Source organism: Panthera onca, chromosome A3, assembly GCF_046562875.1.
Source record: "Panthera onca isolate mPanOnc1 chromosome A3, mPanOnc1 haplotype 2, whole genome shotgun sequence".
Taxonomy (NCBI): Eukaryota; Metazoa; Chordata; class Mammalia; order Carnivora; family Felidae; genus Panthera; species Panthera onca.
In genome coordinates, this window is record NC_138341.1 from 119,377,576 (window position 1) to 119,402,852 (window position 25,277).

General features: G+C 44.4%; 1 protein-coding gene across 2 annotated transcripts in view; it reads left to right on the forward strand.

Annotated features, from left to right (window-relative positions):
• Window positions 1-5,663: 5,663 nt before the first annotated feature.
• The window catches only part of DHX35 (DEAH-box helicase 35), a 65,223-nt gene continuing 45,609 nt past the window's right edge, over window positions 5,664-25,277 (forward strand). For both annotated transcript variants that reach the window (XM_060617592.3, XM_078444074.2), the window contains exons 1-4: window positions 5,664-5,794; window positions 10,767-10,900; window positions 15,389-15,481; window positions 22,411-22,488. In XM_060617592.3, coding sequence (XP_060473575.1) covers window positions 5,755-5,794; window positions 10,767-10,900; window positions 15,389-15,481; window positions 22,411-22,488 — 345 coding nt within the window. In that variant the 5' untranslated portion in view covers window positions 5,664-5,754. The remainder of the gene's footprint in view (window positions 5,795-10,766; window positions 10,901-15,388; window positions 15,482-22,410; window positions 22,489-25,277) is intronic.

Below are 25,277 nucleotides of genomic sequence, written 5' to 3' on the forward strand. Positions count from 1 at the left end.
TAAATTTAAATGGGATGACTCGAGAGTTTTGAGAGAGGTGATGATCCCAGTGATTTTCTCAGAGGAGGGCAGGTATGTGGCCCATGACAAACTCATCTGCCCACAGAGTCCTCTTTCTGTGGAGTTGGACCCCAAACCATTATTCTCTGAAGGTGTTGCCAGTGATTAGAAATTAGAACAAGAGAAATATGGGATCCCAAGAAAATGGCCAGGTCTCTTGGAGTAAAGCTTTTCTGGCACTTGAGCGTGGAAAGATCATTCCGGGGCAGAGCGTGTCAGGGTGAGGTCTGAGGACCACCTGCCTCAGAGTGAGCTGGGTCCTTGTTTCCAATGTCCATTATTGGCCCTGCTCCCAGGGGAGGGGAGGGTGACTAGGGCAGACTTTTGGTACAAAATATTTGTTGCCCCTTCTGCGAGAGAATTATTTCCTCATCTAATGGCAGGCTTAGCCATTGCAAATTTGGCTGTAAATATTTCAGAATATATGTCTAAAAGATCAAAACAAAAAACAGCTCCCTTTTAAAAACCACGATACCAAGATCGTACCTGAACAACTTTAAAAATTTCCCGGTATCATCAAACGGTGTTGAAATTCAGTTGTCTTATTTTCTCCTTGCTGATTTGTTTGAAATTAGAGATCCATACAATTTTAAGGTCAACCCAATTGGATTGCAGGGTCGACATTCTTTTGAAAAACTTAAGCAGTCAACTGGAGAGCTGGCCACCCCACCCCTGTAGGCAGTTGGGTTGGGGAGTATTTATCTTTTACTAAGGGAACTTGAGGTTACTCAGAAGAAAACCTAGGGTACAGATCGTGTAAAGGAAAAGTTACATGAAGAAGCCCAAGGGGGGATTGGAATGAGGTTACATGTGCGTGCCATAACGACCAGCACACTCCCTTTGGCAGGCCACATGTTTACCTTTAAGCTTCTCGATAGCTGAGGCAGAGAGAGAAACCTGGTCAGACCCACCATTCACAGCATCCATAAGATTAAATTCGGGTTCAGGAAGAATTCTTGTGACTAAGACCAGGTAAGAATTTTCCACAAGGACCCTCCTATAAAGATGATACTGGGGGAGGCACCTGGCTGGTCCCGTCAGAAGAATGTGTGGCTCGTGATCTTGGGGTCGTGAGTGCAAGCCCCATGTTGGATATAGAGATTACTTAAATAAATAAGTAAACTTAAGGAAAATGATACTGTGGGGGCACCTGGATGGCTCAGTTAAGCGTCTGACTTCAGCTCGGGTCAAGATCTCATGGTCCGTGAGTCAAAGCCCCGCGTCGGGCTCTGTGCTGACAGCTCAGAGCCTGGAGCCTGCTTCGGATTCTGTGTCTCCCTCTCTCTCTGCCCCTCCCCCACTCACACTGTCTCTCTTTCTCAAAAATAAAATAAAAACATTAAAAAAAATTTTTCTAAATTATACTGTGAAGAATTTGGATAATAATGCCCTGATGATAAACCCCACGACAGATACTTTGAGGTGTGCCCAGACACTGAACGCACCAGGGCAGTTGCCGAAAGCTTTAGTGAATTGAATGTATTCAGACACTCTATGAGAATACGCCCCAGTTTGCTTGGCAGAGTTCCAGTTTATGTCTGTAGATCCCCACCCCCTTTCAGTCCCAGAAGTGTCCCAGCTTGTACAATAAAGCATACAGTCTTCCTATCTTGAAAGCACCTGGTAGGTCTGAGGAGGCCTTCCCCAGCGCATCCAACTGCATAGATGTGCATCGTCCCTCAGGCCAATGTGACAGTCACTCCCCTGATAGCTGAATCTCTTTCCTAGTGGATCTCCATACCTCTGCACCCAAATCCTCGGAGCTAAGTAACACTTTTGCTTATGCTAATATATGTGTGTGAACTCGTTCATTTGTGTGCAAGCCAACAAACCAGACAGATTTACGTAAGTTACAAATCGCAGAGGGCTGCACTGAGACCCAGGGGGAAATCCCAGTATCATGCAATTCTGCAAAGAACGACCTCTTTTTGGGCTGGAGCAAAGCTCTTTCTGATCTGGCTTTGGGGAGGAGACCCAGGGCAGTTAGGACTTTTTCTCAGAAGCCAAGAGTTCTAACACACGAATGCATGGATGGTGTAACGGACATCTGTTATTTTTGCTTCCTTCAATCCACCTCTGATAATTTCATCCTGAGATTTCCCTCTGAGGAACCATTCTGCTTCCAACTTTCAGTCCATGTGGTTCTGGTGAAGCTGACCACAGCCACAGCTGACTTGGGGTGGAGCTAATGACCGAGGTTCAAGCCACTCAGAACATCATATTCCGTGGTCCTGGTGATTGGTTCAGGGATGGAAACACAGTCAGATACTATTTTTTTATTTGAGAGAGCGGGGGAGAGAGAGACAGCGCAAGCAGGAAGGGGGAAAGGGGACAGAGGAAGGGAGGAACAGAATCGTTAGCTGGCTCTATGCTAAGCATGGAGCCCAACTGGGGGATTGATTCTAGGACTTGGAATCATGACCTGAGCCAAAATCAACAGTCGGATACTTAACGGGTTGAGCCATCCAGGCGCCCTGGCACAGAGAAACTTCTTAACATATCCATGACACGTGGTTTTGAAGAATATTATCTTTCTGGAAAAGCAATTATTCACAAGTTACAAAATATACTATGTAACAAAATGATCAACTTTCATGGAATTGTTGGCAATGAACTAAATTCTGGATGCCATCTCAAGAAGCAAGTTTTAATTTTAGAGTAGTTATTTTAAGGCCAATCTTTCTGAAAATAGTTAAGAAGAATAAGATAGTCTATTAAAACACTCCTAGTTTGTGACAATAAAACCACACCATCGGCATCTAGGTTATTACTTAGGTGTTTCCTCTAAAAGAAGTTTGTGAAAGCAAAACAACCCACTAGGGACCGTCGGGCTTTGAGAACTTTTTGAGGCCGATGAACTAATTCTCATCTAGGAGAGCTAAGCTCTAATGGTTTTAAATGGCCCATGTGGGTGAAAAACCACTGGCTTGGGAATTAGAAAGCCTGAATTCTAGTTTCAGTTCTGATGCTAAAATTAGCTCATTGGGTCTGACCAAGTCCTTTTAATCTCCAAGAGCCAAGGTTTTTTTTTTTTCTTCAATAAAACAAAGAATTTAGGCTAGATGTCTCCTCTAGCTTTAAGATTATGATCCAGTAATTTGGGAATGGCCAATCTACTGCCTCTTTCTAAATAGGAAGACTTCTTCATGTAAGTCAGAGTGATTTCTAAAATATAGAAATAGGGGTGCCTGGGTGGCTTGGTCGGTTAAGCGTCCGACTTCGGCTCAGGTCATGATCTCACAGTCCGTGAGTTCGAGCCCCGCGTCGGGCTCTGTGCTGACAGCTCAGAGCCTGGAGCCTGTTTCAGATTCTGTGTCTCCCTCTCTCTCTGCCCCTCCCCTGTTCATGCTCTGTCTTTCTCTGTCTCAAAAATAAATAAACATTAAAAAAAAAAATTAAAAAAAATAAAATATAGAAATAATAAAAAGTGGCTTTTATTTCATTTTCCCTTGTATTCATGTATAAACCCCTCCTTCTATACTTTGGCCCTGAGTGAAAATAAAAGAAGGATCAATGACATGAAGAATTAAAACTAAGCATAAAGCACGGCGTTCACCTGTATATGATTCAACAGGTGCTTTGTTACTGGGCTATGAGTATGAATGTGACAGGATCTTTATGAAGCTCTCCATGTTAATAGTGGAGGCAAATTATAGTTCAACTAAATAAGTGGTAACACAATAGTGAACACACTGGTTCTGAGTCCAGAGGAGGAAGGCTTAAGCCAGTGAATTTATTCTTAGAGCTGGCCTGTATATTTTTATTTTATTTTTTAAAAGTTTGTTTATTGAGAGAGAGAGAGAGAGAGAGAGAGAGACGGAAGGGGCAGGGAGAGAGAGAGAACCCCAGGCGGGCTCTGCACTGTCAGCACAGAGCCTGATGCAGGGCTCAAACTCGGAAACAATGAGATCCAAACCAAGAGGCTGATGCTCAAACTCAGAAACCAAGAGACTGATGCTCAATCGACTGAACCACCCAGGTGCCCGTATATTTTAAAGATGAATAAAGAGTTCTTGGCAGAGAGATTATCATGTATTGAACCCTATTTTTATTACTGTGGAAATAAATCAAAGGGGATATTTGGAAAATGAATATAGGTATGTAAATTCTGATGTATTTTTTCCCCCTGGTGGATTTGCTCTATTTGAGTTAATGAGAACCAACATTGAATGCTTATGTCTTACACTGTTAGGTATTTTACATGTTATGTCATTTAGCAGAACCTTTGAATAACTCATTTTACATGATTAGATTATATTACAGCAAATGGCAAAATTAGGATTCCAAATCATATCTACTTATCTCCAAAGCTCTTGGTCTTTCCATGACTATGCCATTTCTCATAAATGCAGAATTTTCTTCACAGCTCTAAAAATGCATAAATTCTGAGGCCTAGCCCTTCCTATTAGTTGCCAACCCATAAAATATTTCTTCTTTTCTTTGGGCTAGCGGAATCCTTTTCAAGCTTGTTGACTGAAAGAATCATCTGTGGGGCTTCCTAAAATGCAGGTTCCCAGGGCATACCCCTGAGATTCTGACTCAGGATTGGATCAGGGCCTACAATCTGTATTTTTATTTAAAAAAAAAAATTTTTTTAATGTTTTATTTATTTTTGAGATAGAGAGAGGCAGTGTGAGCAGGGGAGGGGCAGAGAGAGAGAGAGAGAGAGGGAGACATAGAATCCAAAGCAGGCTCCAGGCTCCGAGCTGTCAGCACAGAGCCCGACGCGGGGGCTCGAACTCACACACCGCGAGATCATGACCTGAGCCGAAGTCGGAGGCTCAACTGACTGAGCCACCCAGGCGCCCCTACAATCTGTATTTTTAACCAGCACTGGAATCCTATGAGCAGTCAAATTGGAGGAAGTACTGGGTTAGTACCCTAGCCTAACTTACCTGCCCATTTCTAAGGCTCTTATTTCAACCCACTCCCCCCCCCCCCGCCACTGTTTTTCGAGCATTACTTAAGAGCATTACTCTTAAGGCTCCGGGAAATTTCCATACCATTTCCGATGGCTTTATTCACTAATAAGTACTACTGTTTATCAAACATTTATTTCATTCACTATTCACCCTCCCCACCGCCTTGGACAGAAACTGCAAATAAGGGGCGGAAACCGCAGTACCTGGGCGTACAGTGGGCTCCCAAGAATTATTTACTAGACCGGCAAACTCACGAGGTAGTTACTATGAACCTTCATTTGAAAATACGGAGGAAACTTAAAAAAACCCAGTAGGTCTGGGACGGCTTGTAACATAATCAGCACGTAACAGCTAATTCGGGATGGATTATCTCCGTGCCCACCGCGCGCCGCCGGTAGCCGCAAGACTCTGGTGCCGGCGGCTTTCTCCCAAAGCTCGTCCTTCCGGAGGTGTACGGCGGCCACGCAGTCCACGCCAAGCTCCTGGGCAGGGCATCCAGAATCTTCACACATCACACTGAAGAGCACGGAGAACGGCGTCCTTTCCCTCAATATGGCGGGCCCGGTCACGTGGGCCAGGGGGCGGGCCGGGGCGGTCTTGGAGAACGGCTGTAGGTCACGTGGCTCGGGGGTGGTGGTGACCATGGGGGCGTGGCCGTAACTCCGCCGGCGCCTCCTGGGCCGAGGCTCCTGGCGGGCCACGCCCCCCGGCCCCTCCGGGGGCTCACGCGCAACGGAGGGGTGGAGTCTCCCTCGTGACCTTTCACCCCAGCATGGCTGCGCCCGTGGGACCGGTGAAGTTCTGGCGACCCGGTAAGGCCCTTGGAGGAACGCTGGGCAGATGCGGCGGCCTGACTTTGGTCTTGGCCCCGCAGCCGGCGTCCTGGGGCCTGCGGACCTGCTCGCGGGCCTGACCTCGGTGGGCTGGCCACCGCCGCCGCGGAGCTGGTGGGTTCTGTGGCTCTGGCGCTCACCGTGGTCCGGACGGATTCGGGGGGTCCGCCCCCAGGCTGGGCAGAAAGTCTCTGTGTCACCTTGTTCGAGTCTCAGCTTCCCCGGGCCTCGTTTTCCTCGCTCCTGATGCGTGTCTTGCCCAACGCTGGAAAAGCGCTGAAGCGCCCACGCGTGTCCTGTTACCGTCCTGGGGCTACGCTGGGGCGGGACGGGCGGTGCTGCTCAGGGCTTAGGAGCTCAAGCTTTGGAGTCGCGCGGCCGGGGTCAGACTTCTCGGCTCTGCCCTGTGGTAGCAGAGTTCCTTGGGGCAAGTCACTTAATTTTTTGAGTCGCCTTGACCTCTTCACCTGTAAAATGGGTAGAATAATAACTATCCTGTGGGATTGAATAATGAGCACAGCGCCTTGCCCGACGTAGAGTAAGTCCTCATAAAAAGGGAAAGAAGCCTTGTTTTGTTTTAGGGTAATTCTTGCCCATCCCGAGTGGCTACCAGAAAGTGGCCATCCTCCTTCGTATTGGCTACCACCGCTTTCTCTCTTGCAGGCAAACACGAATCTTAGTCGCAAAATGCTTGGCCTGATTTGCTTTAATTTCTTCATTAATCAGGATTTTATAGAATGTGTACTTGCCAGATCCTGCTAGATACATTAGTTCCTCCCCTTCCATCAATTTGTTGTAAAAAGCAAAAGTTTCTTAACAATTACCAGTTTGTTTTTTTCCACCACTTGCACCTCTGCATGTCCGGATGTGCAAAGTAGATTGCAGCAAAAAATGAAATGAGAACAGAGTTAGATGGAATTCTAACCTTGCATATAAGTGATGTAGGAGAGAAGCCCAAGCAAGGGATGTGTTAATTCTTTTTTAAAAAATATGTAGTTTGTCACTTAACGACAGTTTTATTCAGTATTTAAAATCGTCAGCCAGTTATCCATCATGAATTTTATTTGTAGCCAGAAATTAGATCTCATTAGGTAATGAGATAGCCTGCATTTTATGTATTCAAGCCTTTATTAACAGGTCAAAGTGTTAAGTATGATAAAGGCCTGAATGAAATGTTGAAAATCAGAACAGGATACTATTTTGGCTAAAGAACATGTGGTTATTCTAAGCATTCTATTCTGTTATTTAGCTCATTTGTTGAGGGTATACTTATTGAACACCTAACCTTGTGGTCAGGAGACAGGTGACCAGGCTGCTGCTCTGCTCTCAAGATTTATTCTTTTTCTCTCAGTTAGAATATGAAGTTGGGTATCCTTTAATTTTTTTTTTTTATTAGTTTGTTTATTTTTTAAGGGGGGAGGGGCAGAGAGAGAGGGAGAGAGAGAATCCCAAGTAGGCTCCACGCTGTCAGCGCAGAGCCCGATGCAGGGCTTGAACTCACTAACTGTGAGATTATGACCTGAGCTGAAATCCAGAGTCGGATGCTCATTCGGCTGAGCCACCCAGGCGCCTCTAGGAGAGATATTAAAATGAGGCAGAAAAAGGTGATGGTAAGGAAGATAGTCTCCACAAGTCAGTCTGTAGAGCTATCCTTGACTGCCATATACTAAACCGGTGATTTGGCAAAGTCACGTAAGTGCTCTGAGTCTCAGTGATCCTCATCTGTAAATTGGGCATAACACCTACCAAAGGATTCTTTTGAGGATTAAATGAGAATACATGTAAAGCTTTTAGCACTAGATACACATTAAGTATTATCATTACATAAAAGTATAGAAGAGAGGGAAAAATTGTGTGGATAGGAAGTACTTCATAAAGATAGTGACATTTTTGAGGTGAACATTGAAGCACGAATAAGGTTTATTTCATGGAGAGGTAGGAGTACAGAGCTGGGCAAAGGGCACAGCATGAACAAGGCAAAATGGGATGTGTGCCTCAAGCATGTCCTAAAAACCAAGATAATCGAGTAGCAAGATGATGTTGTGATAGGATAGGTTATATTTTGGGTCGAGGCAGGAGATGATGGTATTCTATTTCTAGTTCGTTATTGGAAAAAAATGCTGGGACGCCTGGGTGGCTCGGTCGGTTGAGTGACTGACTTCGGCTCAGGTCATGATCTCACAGCTCTTGAGTTCGAGCCCCGTGTCGGGCTCTGTGCTGACAGCTCGGAGCCTGGAGCCTGCTTTGGATTCTGTGTCTCCCTCCCTCTCTGCCCCTAACCCACGTGCCTTCTGTCTCTGTCTCTCTCAAAAATAAATAAACATTAAAAAAAAAAATTAAGGAAAAAAATGCTGGTCATGACCCACTACATGCTTTCCATAATCCACTAATTGGGCACCACTCAAATTAAAAAACTGGTTTAGAGGGAATGCCAGATGGGAGGGTGTGGGTGCTGCTGTCATCCTTGTTTTGTAGATGGAGAAATGAAGGCATTTGTGGTTTGCAGGATTATAGACGTGTACTCTTGTAAGGAAAGAGAATGCTCCCAAGGGAAAGGCAGCCATAGGCGGTCAGAATGGGAGGTGGAATATACATAGAAGGAAGCAGTTCTGATTTGGTCAACTGAAGTCTGTCTGTCTTCTTCTTTTTTTTTTTTAAGTTTATTTATTTTGAGAGAGACAGAACTCCAGCCAGGGAGGGGCAGAGAGAGAGGGAGAATCCCAGGCAGGCTCCACGAGGTCAGTGTGCAGAGCCCAACGCAGAGCTCAGGCTCCCGAAACTCTGAGATCATGACCTGAGCCAAAAATCAAGAGCCAGGTGTTTAACCAGCTGAGCCACCCAGACTCCCCTGAATGAAGTCTTTTGTCAGGAGGAGACATGTTCCTTATTGATTGGCAGTAGCTCTTGTAAAACATCTCATAACAATATACTTGGATGTAGGTTAGAGACAGGGAGGGGTGGGGTAGTGAAGATACCTGGGTGGATTGAACCGTGGTGGGGGGGGAAGGAAGAGACCTTGCGGGAGCAATGCTAGCATGTTCTAGACATGCTGTAAAAGTTTTAATTGTGTTCTGAAAAGGAGGGAATTTGCGACAAAAACAGAGCTGGTGAGGTTAAGGTATTCTTTGCAGATTTTTCGTGGGTAAAGTCTACAAGAAGTTATTAAGATGTAGCGGTAATAAGAGACAAAAGGAAAGGAAACCTGCTTCTTTGAGCCCAGGCTTTGTTCCAGGTCCTTTTCTATCTTTTATCTTGTTGAAAGGAAGGTCAGCGTTTTGGCAAAAAACAATACAGCAGTGCCCCACTTACCCGATTTTTGGCAATCTTGGACCTCTGGAACACAACTGTGTTCCTCGAAATAAATGGAAAAGGGATTAAAGATCTGTGGCAATGATTCTAAACTTAGCTCTAGGGGGTTTATGGACCACGAGCATTTTGTCTCCTGACCAATTACATTCTGGTGTATTTTTCAGGAGAGAGAGTCCATAGCCTTTACTAGATTGTCGAAGGGATATGGGACCTCCAAAAAATGTAAAAATAAATCAGTGGCTAAATGTGCTTGTCACAAAGCCCCTGTGTTTCCACATAGCATTATCATCTCCATGAGTTCAGAAGGCCTGGGGGATGATAGTTTTGGATAAGCATCTCTGTAGCGCCCCCCAACAGAAGGCGGTGGGGCACGTCGTTGAACTTCCAGGGAGGGTTTTCATGACTCCCAAAGACATTGCGTGCCAGTGCTGACCAGCTCTAGCTTTTGAAAATAGCTTCCTTATGTCACATTATGTGTCACTTACCACTTCCAGTTTCTGTTCAAGGGCTACACAAATGAATCCCCGTGAAAAGTTACGGAAGCTGATCATAAAAATTGGACCCATGTTCCTTGTAAGGCATTTTCCTTCTCAGGCTAAAATCCACGGTACCTTGAACAGTGTTTCATGGTGGGATATGGCTTCCCTACTCTTCACCCTCCTGAGCATCAGTTTGTCATTGTTCTTACCAAGCAGCTGTCGTGGGAAGCTGTTGTTTAATCTGCTGAGCACAGTGGTTTCTTGGAACAGCGCTTTGCACCCAGCCACCCCGGTTCTGTGATTCACAATGGGGGCTGCCGCCTAGCGCATCCCGCTCCACTGGCCATGGTTGATCGGATCAGGCTGGGCTTTGGACCTGACCTGGGAGGAGAGGCTCCCCACCCTCCAGACCACACACACCTGGGACTCCCGATCCCCCTTACCTAGTCTTTTATTTTCTCCTTAGCACTTAGAACCACTTCGTGCACTAAGTTACATTCTCTTGGGAGGCAGAATAAAAGAAGCAAGCAAGCTGCAGAGGGGAGGGCCTGCCTCTGTAGTGTTCGCTGCGGTATCTCTTGCCCTCCTGTCCTTGTCGGGTGAGCGAACGGGTGATCAGTGAGGGAGGGTGAGCCTGAGCTCGCCCTGTCAGCAGCCTTGATTCCAGCTGCTACAAGAAGCCAAACTTAGCGACAGAAAGGAGCTGATTGAGAGGCTCTGAGATGAGAGAAAGAAAGCCAGCACAGCTTTGGAGTACCCGGTCCCTGGCGTCCCCAGGCCTTGCCGCTGGAGTCCTGCGGTAGTGCCGCCCCTCCTTCGCCTCTGCCAATTCCCATTGGGTTTTTGTCACTTTCAGTAATTAGTAGTAATATGTGGAGGCCGGGCCTGAAAGCGTTGTCCTCTGTGACATACAGTTACGTGTGGCCAGTTTGGAGTCCAGTGGGACTCTCATCTCTGTTCTTGACGCTTTTAGGGAAGATCTTTGTATTTTCCTAGGTCCTTTCCTAGATGCTTTCCTCAAGTTAAAGTTGATTCTCTTTTAGTAGTTTGAGATAAAGCGCATTGTTGGTGTTGTTTACCTTCGTCTTTGAATTTGCAACGTCTGCACATTTTTCTGTTCGTTGGTTACATCAGAGCATCTGAAAAAAGCATTTCTGTTGCAGGTACAGAGGGACCCGGCGTCAGCATCTCTGAAGAGAGACAGAGTCTAGCCGAAAATTCTGCAACAACCGTTGTTTACAATCCTTACGCTGCCCTTTCCATAGAGCAGCAGAGGCAGAAGCTGCCGGTGTTCAAGGTACACTGAATAAGAATGCGCAGTCTGTTGGTCCAAAGCAGCGTGCAGTGGCTCCGTACTTGGTACTGAAGTGGATGATGTCCTCCAACTCTTAATGATTCTTTAGAGGGGGCGCCTGGGTGGCTCGGTCGGTTGAGCGTCCGACTTCGGCTCAGGTCATGATCTCACGGTTCGTGAGTTCGAGCCCCGTGTCGGGCTCTGTGCTGACAGCTCGGAGCCTGGAGCCTGCCTCGGATTCTGTGTCTCCTTCTCCCTCTGCCCCTTCCCCACTCATGCGCTCTGTCTCTCAAAAATGAGTAAACATTAAAAAAAAAATTAAAAAAAAAGATTCTTCAGAACACAGTGAGCTCAGAGCTACCCTTATGTAAGGGGATTAGCTTTTCAAAATATGTGTGTGTTAGTTAACCATATCAATCTTGAAAGTCCTTAAGGTTTTTTTTAGTTGAATCTTATGTATTGAAAAACTTTGCTTTCAGTTGTGGACAAATTAAAATATAAAGAAGAGTAGAGAAAATAGCACAACGAACTTCTATGCCTCCAGCTTCAACAAATTAACCAACGTATGGCCAGTTTTAGCTTTATTAAAACATTTTTTTTAAATGTTTATTTATTGTTGAGAGAGACATAGACAGAATGCAAGTGGGTTAGGGGTAGAGAGGGAGGGAGACACGGAATCCGAAGGAGACTCCAGGCTCCGAGCTGTCAGCACAGAGCTTGACGCGGGGCTCAAAGTCACGAACCGCGAGATCATAACCTCAGCCAGCCGGATGCTCAACCAACTGAGCCACCCGGGCGCCCCTTAGCTTTATTTTTAAAGGCAAATTTTAAACAAGACTAGTTGGGAATGTGAGGTTGTTTCGGTGGAAGAGGTCAACTCCAACTGACCCAGTGACGGGATGTGGGTGGTTGTTATGGGCTGTGTGCACATCCAGACACTTGATTTTATTGGTCTCATGAAGTGGACATATTTATCTCAAGAGGCCAGAGCATAGGCTAGAATTCAGAATATGTTCATTTATAGCCATAGTTCTTCAGTACGGACAGACACGGTCCATGGACACACTTTCTCCCTGTTGCCAAGACCACGTGGGAAGCCAAATTGTAATCGGGAAGTTTGTGCAGGGCCAAAGGCCATTTAGATATAGCTGAAGAATATTTCTTTCATATAGCCCCCCATCAAGGGTGACGAGCTCTCCCTGCCTCACGAGGTGCCTCTGGAATGACCCGAGTAGGTGTGGCCACCAGCACCCGTGATTGTCTCTCTTTCGCTTGGACAGTGCTGGGGGAAGGCTGCCAAGTTCTTCCGCTAAGGGAGTCCCTCTGTATAGACCGTGCTAATGATTCCTCTTCTATTAATTCGTGCTTTCTCCAAGTGGATTTGAAGCAGAATCCTTCTTACTTTAGCCAAGTCACCTTGGTTAGAGCTTTATGTGGCCCCAAACATTTTAGTCACTCGTGTACTGATGTTTCTGGATTTCTCCCTCAGGTGATTAGCCTCATCCAGTACGTGTGAATGTAAACAGGTTTGCCCCTCAGGAGATAAGCTTATAGGTTCACTGTTGCTGCCTCACTGGTAAGGGACAGCCTGAACTGCGGTGAAGTATCGAGACTCTGGGGCTCGACTTTAGAGTTCAAACCCAAGCTTCATCGCTTGTGTGCTGTGCGATCTTGCTTGACCATCTGAGCTTCTGTTTTGTTATCTGTGACATGGGACTGATGGCACCTACCTCAGAGGATCCGTAAGGGGCCCAGACGAGCTAATCCACATCGAGCCTTTAGCTGGGTACCTGACATACAGTAAACATTCGAGTACACAGATAATTACTGTTTACCAAGTATTGAATTTTGGCCTTTTCTGGACTGTTCTTCATTCTCCAACTGAACTTACAAGATATGATAAATGAAACAGTGGGAAAAAGCCATCAAGATTTAACATACGTTGACGGAAATTAAAATGGTAAGAAGAGGGATATAAGTTATTGATAAGCAAAACAATTTAAATTTAAGCACATTTTGGATCTCTTGAGATGTTAAAGATAAATGTAGACAAAAAGGGTAAAAGTTAACTCACTCACCAACCCCTGCGCCATTAACTAAAAGTAGATTTAAAAACAAACTGAAATGAAAGGGGCAATAAATTTAAAGTCACTCCCTTTCCCCTGATGACGTTACAAGGCTGCCTGCTCCTCGACTGCCTCCTGTCGGCTGGTGTTCCCATTAGGGCCCTGACGCCGCTATGAGAGGTTTCCTCTTACTCCCTCAACAGCCGCCTCTTGAAGCTCAGCCCCCCCCTCCTCACCAGCTCTTGGATTTCCCTGCTTGGGCCTCTGGGTGGTAGTGTCATTCTCTGTCTCCCAATCGGAAATTTTGTCATTTCTCTCTCTGTTGTCACACACTGGACTTCTCCATTCGCAGTCCTTCGTATTTAGGACGTGACGTATGAATTAATTGCCTTCTGTTTTTTCGTGCCCAATCTCGTGTGGTGCTGCCCGGTTTTCTCACAGCACTGACAGCCCATCCAGCGCCCCCCAGGAAAGTCCAGATTCTAGCTCTGCGCGCACGGCCTTTCACAGGGAAGCCCGGACCACCCTTCTCGTAATCATTTCCAAACCATTCCCGGAGCTTTTCGTGGGCTTTTGTTGGTGCCCCTTGAATAGAGTTGGTACTATTTGCTTGTTTCCGTTTTCTTTCTTTTGCTTATGTTATTTCCCTTTCCTGGAATGCCTTGTCTGTTTCTGTCTGTATTCAGATTGTCTTTCAAGTTTTCCTTGACCATCCGTCCATTTATCCATTCCCCCATCGACTGGATGGATTTTCCATTTACAAAATGCCTGCAAAGATCCCAAACCTCTCACCTTCCCTTACCCAAAACAAAAGAAAGCACAAAGTCCAGCGTGTAGGCTAGTCAGTATAGGTCACCTGCAGCAGGCTCTCCTTTGGGGGCTTGAGATATGCCGATTCCTGGGCTCTGTCCTAAACCTGCTGAATCAAACCCTGAGGGTAGGGCTGGGAATCTTCATTTTTACTTTTTTTAAGTGTTACTTATTTTGAGAGAGAGAGAGAGAGAGCAGGGGAGGGGCAGAGAGAGAGGGAGAGAGAGAATTTCAGGCAAGCTCTATGCCAACACCGCAGAGCCTGACACAGGGCTCGAACTCACGAACCGTGAGATGGTGACCTGGGCTGAAATCAAGAGTCGGACGCTTAACCGACTGAGCCACCCAGGCGCCTTAGGAATCTTCATTTTTTAACAAATATCCTAAGAGGTTTTTCACACTAAGATGTGAGAACTACATGCTTAGACCCCATATGCCAAATTCAAAAACCCCAAACAGCCAGTACCTTACTGGGTCAGTTAGGCGGCCTTTCTGCTCTCCCAGTCCTCACCACATTATTGGTGCAGAATCAGATGGGTTGAGTGGTGGTCAGAGTGCGGGAACTTGGCAGGGCTTCCTTCATTCCAAACCAGGTAGTTAGGGAATACTTTCATGACTCTCTGGAATATCAGGTGCATCTGTAAACAAATGCGGGTACAAAAATATATCCTGAAGCTAAGCAGATAGGATGTGGAGATGATCTGAGTTTTCAGGGGCCAAACCAGTATTTCTGCTCACACTAAATGGGTAAAGGAAGGCTCACTTGAAATCTAGATGCAACCTACAGGTGCTGTAGTGTGAACTCAGATATAGAGGTAGAGGTGAAAGCATATTCTTTTTTCTCTCTTTCTTTCTTTTTTCCCCCCAGTTAATAAATGGAAGAATTTGTAATTAGATAATACATAATTGTACAAAGTGTAAAGGTCTCCTTCACATCCTTGCCCCTCCCTGGCCACCCTCTTCCACTCCTGGAGACGTTACAATGACCAGTTTCTTGTTTTGTTTTGTTTTGTTTTGTTTTGTTTTGTTTTGTTTTGTTTTTCCCAAAGAGAGCTCGTACATAAGCATATATGTATTTACCCTTTCTTTAAAAGCATAAATGGTAGTGTATTATTTACACGGTTCTGTGTCTTGCTTTCCTCTCTTAACATACCTTGTTGACCATTGGTTATCACTGCAAATAGACATTCGTTCTTTTTGACAACCATGTGTATTCCGTTATCGGAGTGTATCATAACTGACTTAACCCCGTTAGTGAACATTTAGACTGGTTGAAGTTTTGGCTGTTATAAACAACCCTTCAGTGAGTGTGCTGTATGTGTACTTCTTTGTTCACATGTATTAGTACGTCTGCAATTAAACTCTTTGGAAGTGACAATGTTGAATTAAAGGTTAAGTACATTGTATATTTTGGTGAGTTATTGCTCTCAATTGCACTTGGTTCAGCTTATATAGACACCAACAGTATGTCTGCGAGTTGGCAATACATTTTGATAGTTCTTTTTAAAATTGACTTGCCTTTGGCCGACAGCTCATTTCATAATGTTTAAAAGTCTTTGTTTCGTTCTTTTGAGGAAATGTATGGCTTTTTACAATGTAGGGTTGTATTTTTCAGCTTCGGAATCATATATTATACTTGGTCGAAAACTATCAGACAGTGGTGATTGTCGGAGAGACGGGATGTGGAAAGAGCACACAGATCCCACAAGTGAGTATACGCTTCGATGTGTCTTTGCACTTATATTTGACTGGAAGGGTTTTGTAACTTGAGAACTCTCTTTACTATAATTTGCATTTTTAAGATCTGCCATTGGAGAGAAAATATCAACCCAACTGGATGTTTTTTATTCAACTTCTGGCTCTTGTGGTTTCTTTGATTAGTGTCAAAGTAACACTTGTTTTGGATTTAATATAATTCCACAGTAACGATTGAATAGCCATACTCTGAAAGGAACTGGGGGGCTCCTTCAAAGAGGTGTAATGTGTAGTTTTGGCCTTCGAATAGTTACAGGTGAAGAGGAAAGTAAAAGGAATACTGCCATAGTTGTAAATAAAAATGGACGACTGAAGAAATACCCCCCGTGGGAGTGGAAGGAAACCCCCCGTGCAGGGCAAAGCCCTATCTAGCGTGGACACAAGTCGACAGAAGGATCGGGAAAGGCCTTGTAAGAGAAATGACATTTAGAGTAGACGTTGAATACCCATGGCAGCTGGTGGGAAGACATTCTCCTCCAGGGAATATTGTGCTCAGGGCTGCTGGGGTGTGACAAGTGTTTGGGACTCCGCAAGAGTTCACAGTTAGGGTGAGATCAAAGTATGTCTTATGAGGGTGAAGAGTGATGTGTAAGTGGTCAGGGATGGGGGTCGTTGCAGGTCTTTCTTTCCTTTTTAGTGTAGATTTTTATTGAAGTATAAAACGCATGTTGAGAAGTTCTCATGTTATAATTGTACAGCTTGATAAATTTTCACAAGTGAATACACCTGTGTTACCAGCACCCAGATCAAGAAGCAGAACACTATTACCAGAGCCCCAGAAGTCCCCTCGTGTCCCCTTCTGGTCTCCTGGCCTCTCCTCCTGTTCCTGCAACACAAGGGTATTTCTTATTCTGGCTTCCCATACCACAGATTTGTTCTGCCTTTTTTTTTTTTTTAATTAAAAAAATTATGTATTTTTGATAGAGGCAGAGCACAAGTGGGGGAGGGGAGGAGACACAGAATCTGAAGCGGCCTCCAGGCTCCGAGCTGTCAGGACAGAGCCCGACGCGGGGCACGAACTCACAAACTGCGAGATCATGCCCTGAGCCAAAGTCGGCCTCTTAACTGACTGAGCCACCCAGGCGCCCCTGTTCTGCCTATTTTTGAACGTGTATAAAGAGATAATATAACTTCTTTTACCCGACCCAATAATGGGTTTAGGATGTGACCCAGACATAGGTATTTCTTAGAAGGTCCCCCGGTGATTAATGTGTAGCCTGGGAAAGACAGGCGGAAGGGAACGGACAGCAGTAGAGGAAGGACGGCAGGGCACATGGCGAGCTGCAAGGAAGACAGGTGCACGTGGTATCAAGCCCTTAGCAGATTACTTGCTTCCTGCAGAGAGCCACGGGAGAAGGGCCACGCGAAGTTACCAAGAGACCGCCAGAGAGTCGTGATAATCCCAGCCATCATCACCATGAAACAAGTAATGAGTAGTGAACAAGTGCTACATAAAGTGGTCACTTTGCACATGTTACTCTGTTTAATTCCCAGCGACCCTGCAAGGCAGGTACTGTTATTATTACCTTCGTGTTACAGATGAGGACATTAGCGGTGATGTGGAGGAGGGAGCAAGGGTGAAAATGGGCCACGTGAGTTGAGGTGGTCTGTTTGTTTTGGAATCAGTCTGTATGCTTATTTAGTCATCTCAACATAACTGTGTTATGTTAACAAAGAACCTGAAAATCTCGGTGGCTTAAGAACACAAAGGTGTATTTCTTCTTTACGCCGTGTGGTCTCGGGTCGATGACCCAAGATGGCTGCTCCACATGGTCAGTGGGACCTAGGATGCTGGCCCAGTTCTTGTCCGGGCCTTGGGAGTAGATGGCGGAATTGTGAGATGGCTCAGGTGTCAGGACTCGTGACTGGTTGTGGCACTCCTCACGTTGCCTTGGAGAAAGCAAGTTTCACGGCCAGGCCCGATAGCAGTAGGGTGGCGGTATATATAATCCTCCTATCAGGTGGGTGGCAGATATTTGGATCCATAGTACAGAACAGCACAACGATCTGGTCATTTCCCCCAGCAAGGTTTAGCTGCCAGGTAACGGAGAGGGCCTGCTGAGCAGCGAGTCCAGGGAAAGAGTGGCCTGGAGGCCAGAGAGCGGGGTCTGAGGATCCAGCCTGGGCAGTGTGGCAGCGAACGAAGGTAATTCGTTTTAAATTTTAAGGTTTATTTTAACGTTTACTTTATTTTCATCTTTTTAATTTTGGAGGAATATTTAATGGGTTCACATCGTTTAAAATTCAAAGGCATGGAAGAACATCAAAAGAAAGGATTTCTCTTTTGCCCTATCTTCTGATCCTCATTTCCTTTATACAGATACAACGGATGTTAGTAGTTTTGCAGATAGAGATTTTCTTACTGCGTTTACAGAAAAGTGTGCGTGTACCTCTTTTTAAAGCCCAAATGGTGGCACGTATCCATGCTTTAATATACCTGGTCCTTTTTTCCACTTAATGTGTCATTTTTCAGTTGCATAGATTCTACGTAATCTGTTTTACCAGTTCCCAGTTGAGAGGCATTTAGGTTGTTTCCAGTTTTGTGTTATCGCAGTGATGAAGTGAATCAATTTTCATATGTATCATTTTGTACGCATATGGGTATACTTACAGAATAAATAGAGGAGTTATGGAGGTAATGGATCCAAGGGCACGTACATTTGAATTTAATTACTTTTAAGGAACTGTATTTTCTTACAGGCACTGTGTTTTTTTAATGCATTCTTCTGGTACACAGTTGAAAAAAGCACAAAAGAATAAATGGTAAAGCGTGAGTCTCCTAAGCTTTGCTGGTGAAATTGGCTAGGTCATTGTGATAGATGATTATATTATTGGTCCGCATATCTGCTACCCCTCGTGTGGACGGATCATCTCCCTTTCCTCACCACGGAGTTTCTCTTCTCCGAGATTACCACAACTTCTTATTATGGCCTAGGAAAATTGGACAGGCTGAGTGAGGAGCTGAAGGTCATGGCAAGAATATGGAGCAGGTTTTCTTAACAAACCGTCTTGCTGGATTTATATAATATCTTTCCTTGGAAAAGTACTGCATGCTGAAGCACCAAACACCAGTTTTGAAATTTCACAAACTATATGTAGAACCCAGATGATATTTTTTCCCAGAGCTCTGTCAAAACAATGGATTATGCAAACAAGCTTCCTTACTACAATTTTTATTAGTGCTGTTTTTGATGGAGTGCTTCCTAATCCCACTCCTTAACAAGAGGACCGGATTTGGTGACCCTTAAAAAGAGCGGAGATGGAACTCAGCGTGACATAACACTGCCTTTTGATAGCAACACTATACCTGCTTTCCAGCAGCTATACATTTCCATCTGTCAGTGGTCATTAGCATGCAGAAGTCTGAATCACAGGTGTATTGAGGAGACTGGCTTCGTGGACAGGTTGTTTGTTATTATGGGAATTCTTTTTCTTTCGCTTACCACTGTTATTAAGAGATTGACTACAGTTATGTATGTTTTATTTTGGATGGGAGAATTGTGTCCCAGTTTTGTGACAGGGCTGTGGTTTGCAGAGCTTAAATTCCAGTGCTTAGATTTTTAATCTGTCCCAGGACAAGTTATGTGATCTCTTTGCTTGCTTATCTCTAAATTGTTGATGATGCTGTTAACCTTCCTTATAGGATTTGTTGCGAGGATTAAATGCGCTTGTGTGTGCAAGGTGCTCAGCACGGTTCTGGCGCTTAATAATGTAGTCCTTGACTCTTGGCTATTATTTCATTTTTTTTCTTAAGTTTTTTTTTTTTTTTTTTTTTTTTAGGGAGAGCATGCAGGGGAGAATGGCAGAGGGGGAGAGAGAGAGAGATAGAAAGGCGTGGGGGGAGGGAGGGAAGGAAAATCTCAAGCAGGCTTCACACCCAGTGAGAAGCCCGACGCAGGACTTGATCCCATGACTCTGGGATCATGACCTGAGCCAAAGTCAAGAGTCAGATGCTCCATGGACCGAGCCACCCAGGCGCCCCGTAGCTATTGTTTCTTGTGGCTCTGGTTTTGCGTTTGTGTTGTTTGGTGTGGTTGGTAGTGTCTTGTGTATGTATTTAATGTTTAATAGAAGAGAGAGAAACTTGACAGTTTTTATAGCAAAAAACCTACATTATCTAAAACATGTTGTTCCTTAGTCATTTTTTCTTAAACTGTTATTTCCAGCTAATTTTGGACGAACGGAAAAGTTGCAAAAACAATGCAGAATTCCCTTAAACCCCTCACCCCACCTCCCCTAGTACAGTAATCAAAAGCGGGACATCACTGTTGGTATGGTGCAACAGCTGGGCTGGAGATCTTACCCAGTCTCTTCAGTTTTCTCACCAGTGTCCTTTTCCAGTTCCAAGATCCGGGACCCTATGTTGTAGTTAGTTGTTATTTCTGCCTAGTCTTCTCTAGGCTGGCACGGTGTCCTAGCCTGGAGTCTGTCTTTCTCATCTTTCGTGACCTTGACATTTTTGAAGAGTACTGAGCATTTATTTTCTGGAATCCCTCTCAGTTTGGATTTGCATGATGTTTTCCCATGATTAGAATGGGCTGATGCATTGATGCATTTTGGGAAAGAATACCACAGAATTGCTGTATCCTTCTCAGTGCGTCATATCACGGGGTTTGAGATGCTAATGTGTGATCACTGGTGAGGTTCATCTTGGTTAAGGTGCCAGGGTTTGCCTATAAAGTTACTGTCTTTCCCTTTGTAGTTGGTAAATATCCTGGGGGGAGATATTTTTAGACTGCAGATACTCCCCTTCCCTTCAGGATTTGCCTCCTAACGTTAGCATCCCTCAGTGGATCTTTTGTTTTTTTCTTTTAATTAATTTATTTATTTTGAGAGACAGAGAGAGAGAGAGAGAGCGCGCACAAGCAGGAGAGGGGCAGAGAGAGAGGGAGAGAGAGAGAGAATCCCAAGCCAGCTCCACACTGTCAGTGCGAGGAGCCCGATGCAGGGCTCGAACTCACGAACTGCAGGACCATGCGTGACCTGAACTGAAATCAGACGTTTAACTGACTGGGCCATCCAGGTGCCCCTCCCTCAGTGGATCTTGTCTGCAGCAGTTACTCAGGTGTTTGCTTAATACTTTTTTCTCTTTTTTTTCCTTCATTAAATGGAATCTTCTGTAAGGAAGAACTGTCTTTTCTCGCTCATTTATTTATTTATTCAATTATTTATGTACATCAATGTGGATTCATGGATCTATATTTTGTTCTGTGGGTTAAAATCCAGTGCTATCCTTTTTAGTTTGTTCGTTTGATCATCAGGAGCTCCTTTACTTAGGCCCTGTGTTCTTTCTAAAAGCCTCCGTCCTTTTTTTTGAACCTTTCCTTACCTTCTAGTACCATAGGATGTTCCAGGCTTGTCTAAGGTTTTCCCTGCCCTAGACCTGGAATCCAACACTCTGCAAGGAGCCCTGGTTCCTTTATTGGAGAATGGTGTTTAGAAATCAAGATTTGGGTGCTAGGGTGCCCATTGCTACTGAGGTGACATTGCTATGAGTCTTCAGCGGGTAGATTTAGGAAATCTTTATGTGACTACCAATCCCCACATATAAGAGCATCTGTATATCTATGTCAATCTGTATACGTATTAAAAACCTCGAACTTATGCCGATACTTCTGATTCCAGTCCCACACCACAGGGCTCATTTTAGCCTTTCTTGATTTGTAACTTTTCTCCAACAGGGAGAAACTCAGACCTCATTGTTTACAGTATGTTAACTTATGTGTTAGATTCTAGTATAAACATAAAGCACTTTTAGAATTGCTAACCCATATGCCCATTTGCTTATTTACTAACATTTAGTAACTGGATCACAATTCTCTTTGTCTTTGGCTTTACAGCATCCAGTCCAGACATTGTTCTCCAGTTACTTAGGTCAGGTCTTTTCCACTGGCTTCGTTGTGATCACGTCATTCATTTGTACTACAAAAAGGGCCATGTGTTAGTGTTTGTATTTCCTTCTGATTTCTCTTCACTTACATCTCGGTCAGTTTGTTTATTTTTTGGGTACTTGAAGAGCACATGAAACATGACTGGCTCTAAGAGTCAGAGCTCCACAAAATCATCTACTCAGAACATTGTCACTCCCTCTTCCTCCCCTGCTGCCCTGTTTCTATTTCTCCCTTTTTCCTGCCCATCCTTCGTAGACCGGCATTCTCTCTAGTTCCTTCCCTTATTTCTTTTGAACGAGTGAGCAGGTACGTTTTTATGTAGTGGCATTTTTGTTCTTTTTTTCCTACTTAGAATATGTACTCCTGGTGAAACAATGTCGATGTTATAAAAATATATAACTGATAACCACTGCTATCCACTTTAGGTTTTAAAAATGTAAACGATAAAATAAATATATAACAAATGAATACATAAAGCAAATAAATATGTAAATAAATCAGATAAATACACATAATCAAATTTTTTGTGTACTGATGTAATGGCGTACGTACACGGACAAAACCCAGTTATTTTTATTTAATCTGACTAAGATGTTTTGTATGGTTGATATTTACATTGAGTTGGCTCAGCGTGTACTTTAAAATTCTTTGTTCTGTGGATTCAGCAGCGTTCTGTGTGACCCACAGATAGCTGTTTATTCCTCCAGGCAGCACTGGCACCTGGAAATTAGTAAGACCGGAGCGTCAGAATGTTGACCACGTGCCTTGGTTCTTCTGATTATTAGCTCTGATGTGAACGCAGGCAAATTACCTAACATTTCCAAGCCTCAGGTCCCTCATTTGCGAAATAATTTCCAAAATGTCTGCTGGGATAAGAACCCTCTGTTACTAACTTTGTCAGCGATTTTGACACAGGACGAAGTTACCTTGGGGGAAGTGGGTTCTGGAGAAGTGGTGTCGCGTGCAAACTTAGGTGTGCTTTTTTCTGCAGTACCTTGCAGAAGCTGGCTGGACGGCCGAAGGAAGAGTCGTGGGAGTGACCCAGCCCCGAAGAGTGGCAGCTGTCACAGTGAGTCTCTTTTCCCGTGTTGCAAAAACCCCATCTGCATCTTCTGTTTTCAGTGGCTTATTTTGTTTTCTTGTTTCCTGAGAGCTCCAAGTGAATACGAAGTGGCTCCTTAAGTATTTTAATTCTTCAGTTTAAAAAGAGCTGTGACCTGCTTATTTTTGCAAAGTTGGTGCTTATATGAGCTTGATGAATTTTTAAAGTAGTAATAAAGTACAGAGGAAATCACAACAAACAAAAAATAATGAAAAAACGAAAATCTCATCGCCCAGTGAAAACCTTTTGAACATTTGTGAGCATCATTCCCAGCTCTGCTTTTATGTTCACATAAAGATGAATCGGTTGGATGGATGGGAGTAGTTCTGCAAACATGGGGTCCCGGCTGTGCATTTGCCTTTGTTGGATTTAACAAAAGGGGAAACTGGAGTGAAGCAGGAGTCGGTGCTGAACGCGGGAGAGATGGGTGTTCGCCACAGGAAAATGTATGAGAGCTTAAAAACTAAAGGGGCGCCTGGGTGGCGCAGTCGGTTAAGCGTCCGACTTCAGCCAGGTCACGATCTCGCGGTCTGTGAGTTCGAGCCCCGCGTCAGGCTCTGGGCTGATGGCTCGGAGCCTGGAGCCTGTTTCCGATTCTGTGTCTCCCTCTCTCTCTGCCCCTCCCCCGTTCATGCTCTGTCTCTCTCTGTCCCAAAAATAAATAAAAAACGTTGAAAAAAAAAATTTAAAAAAAAAAAAAAAAACTAAGAAAGAAGGTTCCAAAGAGCTTGACGATGTTACTTGTTTTTGAAACCACGTTCGGTAGTTTCCTGTGACAGACGAACAAATGCACACTTACTCTCTGTATATTTTCTCCCTCCGTTTGTTATAGATGCAGCGCTAGGGTTTTTAATTTCAAGGGTTATAAATACATGTTCTTTTCCTGTAATCACCAATCACTCCCACAGCTGATGAACTTTAATTCTAGTTTAAATAGAGCCAGTGTTCATCGCCAGTTCTCTTCCATGGTTTTGCTAACCTTGAATGGTTCATTTTGCCTTACTTCTTCATTGGCTGAATTTTCTGTGCCTGAGAACGTTTGATTGTGGTCTTTGTTACGAAATTCTTGGTTCACACTCTCTTTCCCTAGGAACTGTGCAGACACTGTGCACTGCCCTTGGCCTGGAGGATCACTGTGTAGATGCCTGAGTTCCAGTGGGTTCTCTCCGCTGCCCTCCTGGCTCACTTTCCCTGCTTGTAAGCTTGTTTTTGTGCCAGGATACATCTCGATGCTGATTGTTCTGTCTCATTTTTTCTTAAATATGGAAGAACTTTCCGCCTTCAGGTTCAAATCTCAGGTTTTCTTCTGTTAGATGTTGGCAAACTTCTGTTCCATGTATGTTTTCTTTTGTGTAAGGGCATCAGTTCAGTGATATTAGATATCCTTTGTTCACTTTTAGTGTTTATCACCATCTCTGGAATCATCTGCTCTTTTGCGGTTTCTTTTGTAAGATTTCTCCAAGGCTGTCTGCAATGTTTGTGATTGTTTTTAGTCAAATGTATTCTGTTTGGGTTCCTTTATATCTCTACTTGGGTCTCATAATCACTTCTTCGAAGGTTTTTTTCATTTTGTTTTGTTTTGTTATTTGTTTTGCTTTAAAAGAGAAGTGAGGGGCGCCTGGGTAGCCCAGTTGTCTGACTCTTGATTTCAGCTCAGGTGGTGATCTCATTGTTCATGAGTTTGAGCCCTGCATTGGGATTCTCTCTCTCCCCTCCCCTGCATGTGCACACACCCTGTCTCTCTCTCTCTCTCTTTCTCCCTCAAAATAAATGTCTAAAATGGGAGGAGATACTACAATACATTACAAATTTTAAAGGTGATAATATTACAAATTTTTTTTTTTAAATCCAGAAAAATAACACAGTGTTATTATTAACTGCCTGACACATTTCCGTAAATCCTTTTGGCCGGCAGTTGTTGACTGCCTTGCCATGGATCGCCTCTTCACACGACAGTGATTTCCTATTCTTTTTTTTACAGAGGGAGTAGAGCAACATTTTCGTGTTTCCCTGGAACAGTCGATTCACATTTGCTTTTTATTATTGCCACTGAGGAAAAGTTTCTTTAATTTTGTAAGTGGTTGTTTGTAGCACTGTATACATTTGGGGAATTGTTCTCAAATCTGAGAACAGCCTCTCAGGGGTCTGTCCTATGGAAGCTGTGAGATTTGGGGACCTCCACAGACTGACTTGTGATTGCCCATTTAAGACCTTAATCCTGCTTGTTTCTTGGGAAAGTCCCTTTTTCGTGTGTGCCGGAACCTAGGATTGAACCATGGAAAAGACTTTTAAAATTTCTTTTTAATTGCTTTTTTGCTTGTGTTCCTGCCTTTCTTTCCTTCCTGGTCGGCTTCGCTGCGGCGGGCTGGCGTTAGTACTTTGATGATAAGTGCTCATCCTTGCAATGGGCCACCGACGGCCGCAGAATGTTGAGGCTCCGTTGGGCCTGATAACGCACGGCCTCCCCCCACATCTCTTCTCCTCCTTTGCTGGGCCAAGGTGGGGCTGCGGAGCTCGAGGCGCAGGCCGTAGTGATTGCAGAGGTCTGTCAAGGCTCATGACAAAATTCTTTGGGCTCTCTGACTTAGGATTCGATACTTGCTGCCTGACTGCATGCCTCTCCTTCAGTCCTCTCCCCCTTGTGATTGTTTGCTATCAAAATGGATTTCCACTGAGACATGTCCTGGGTCTTCTGGACCCAAACACGCTGCTGTTTCTTGTCTTCCTAAAATAAGGATTGTCCGTCCTGACCGTTA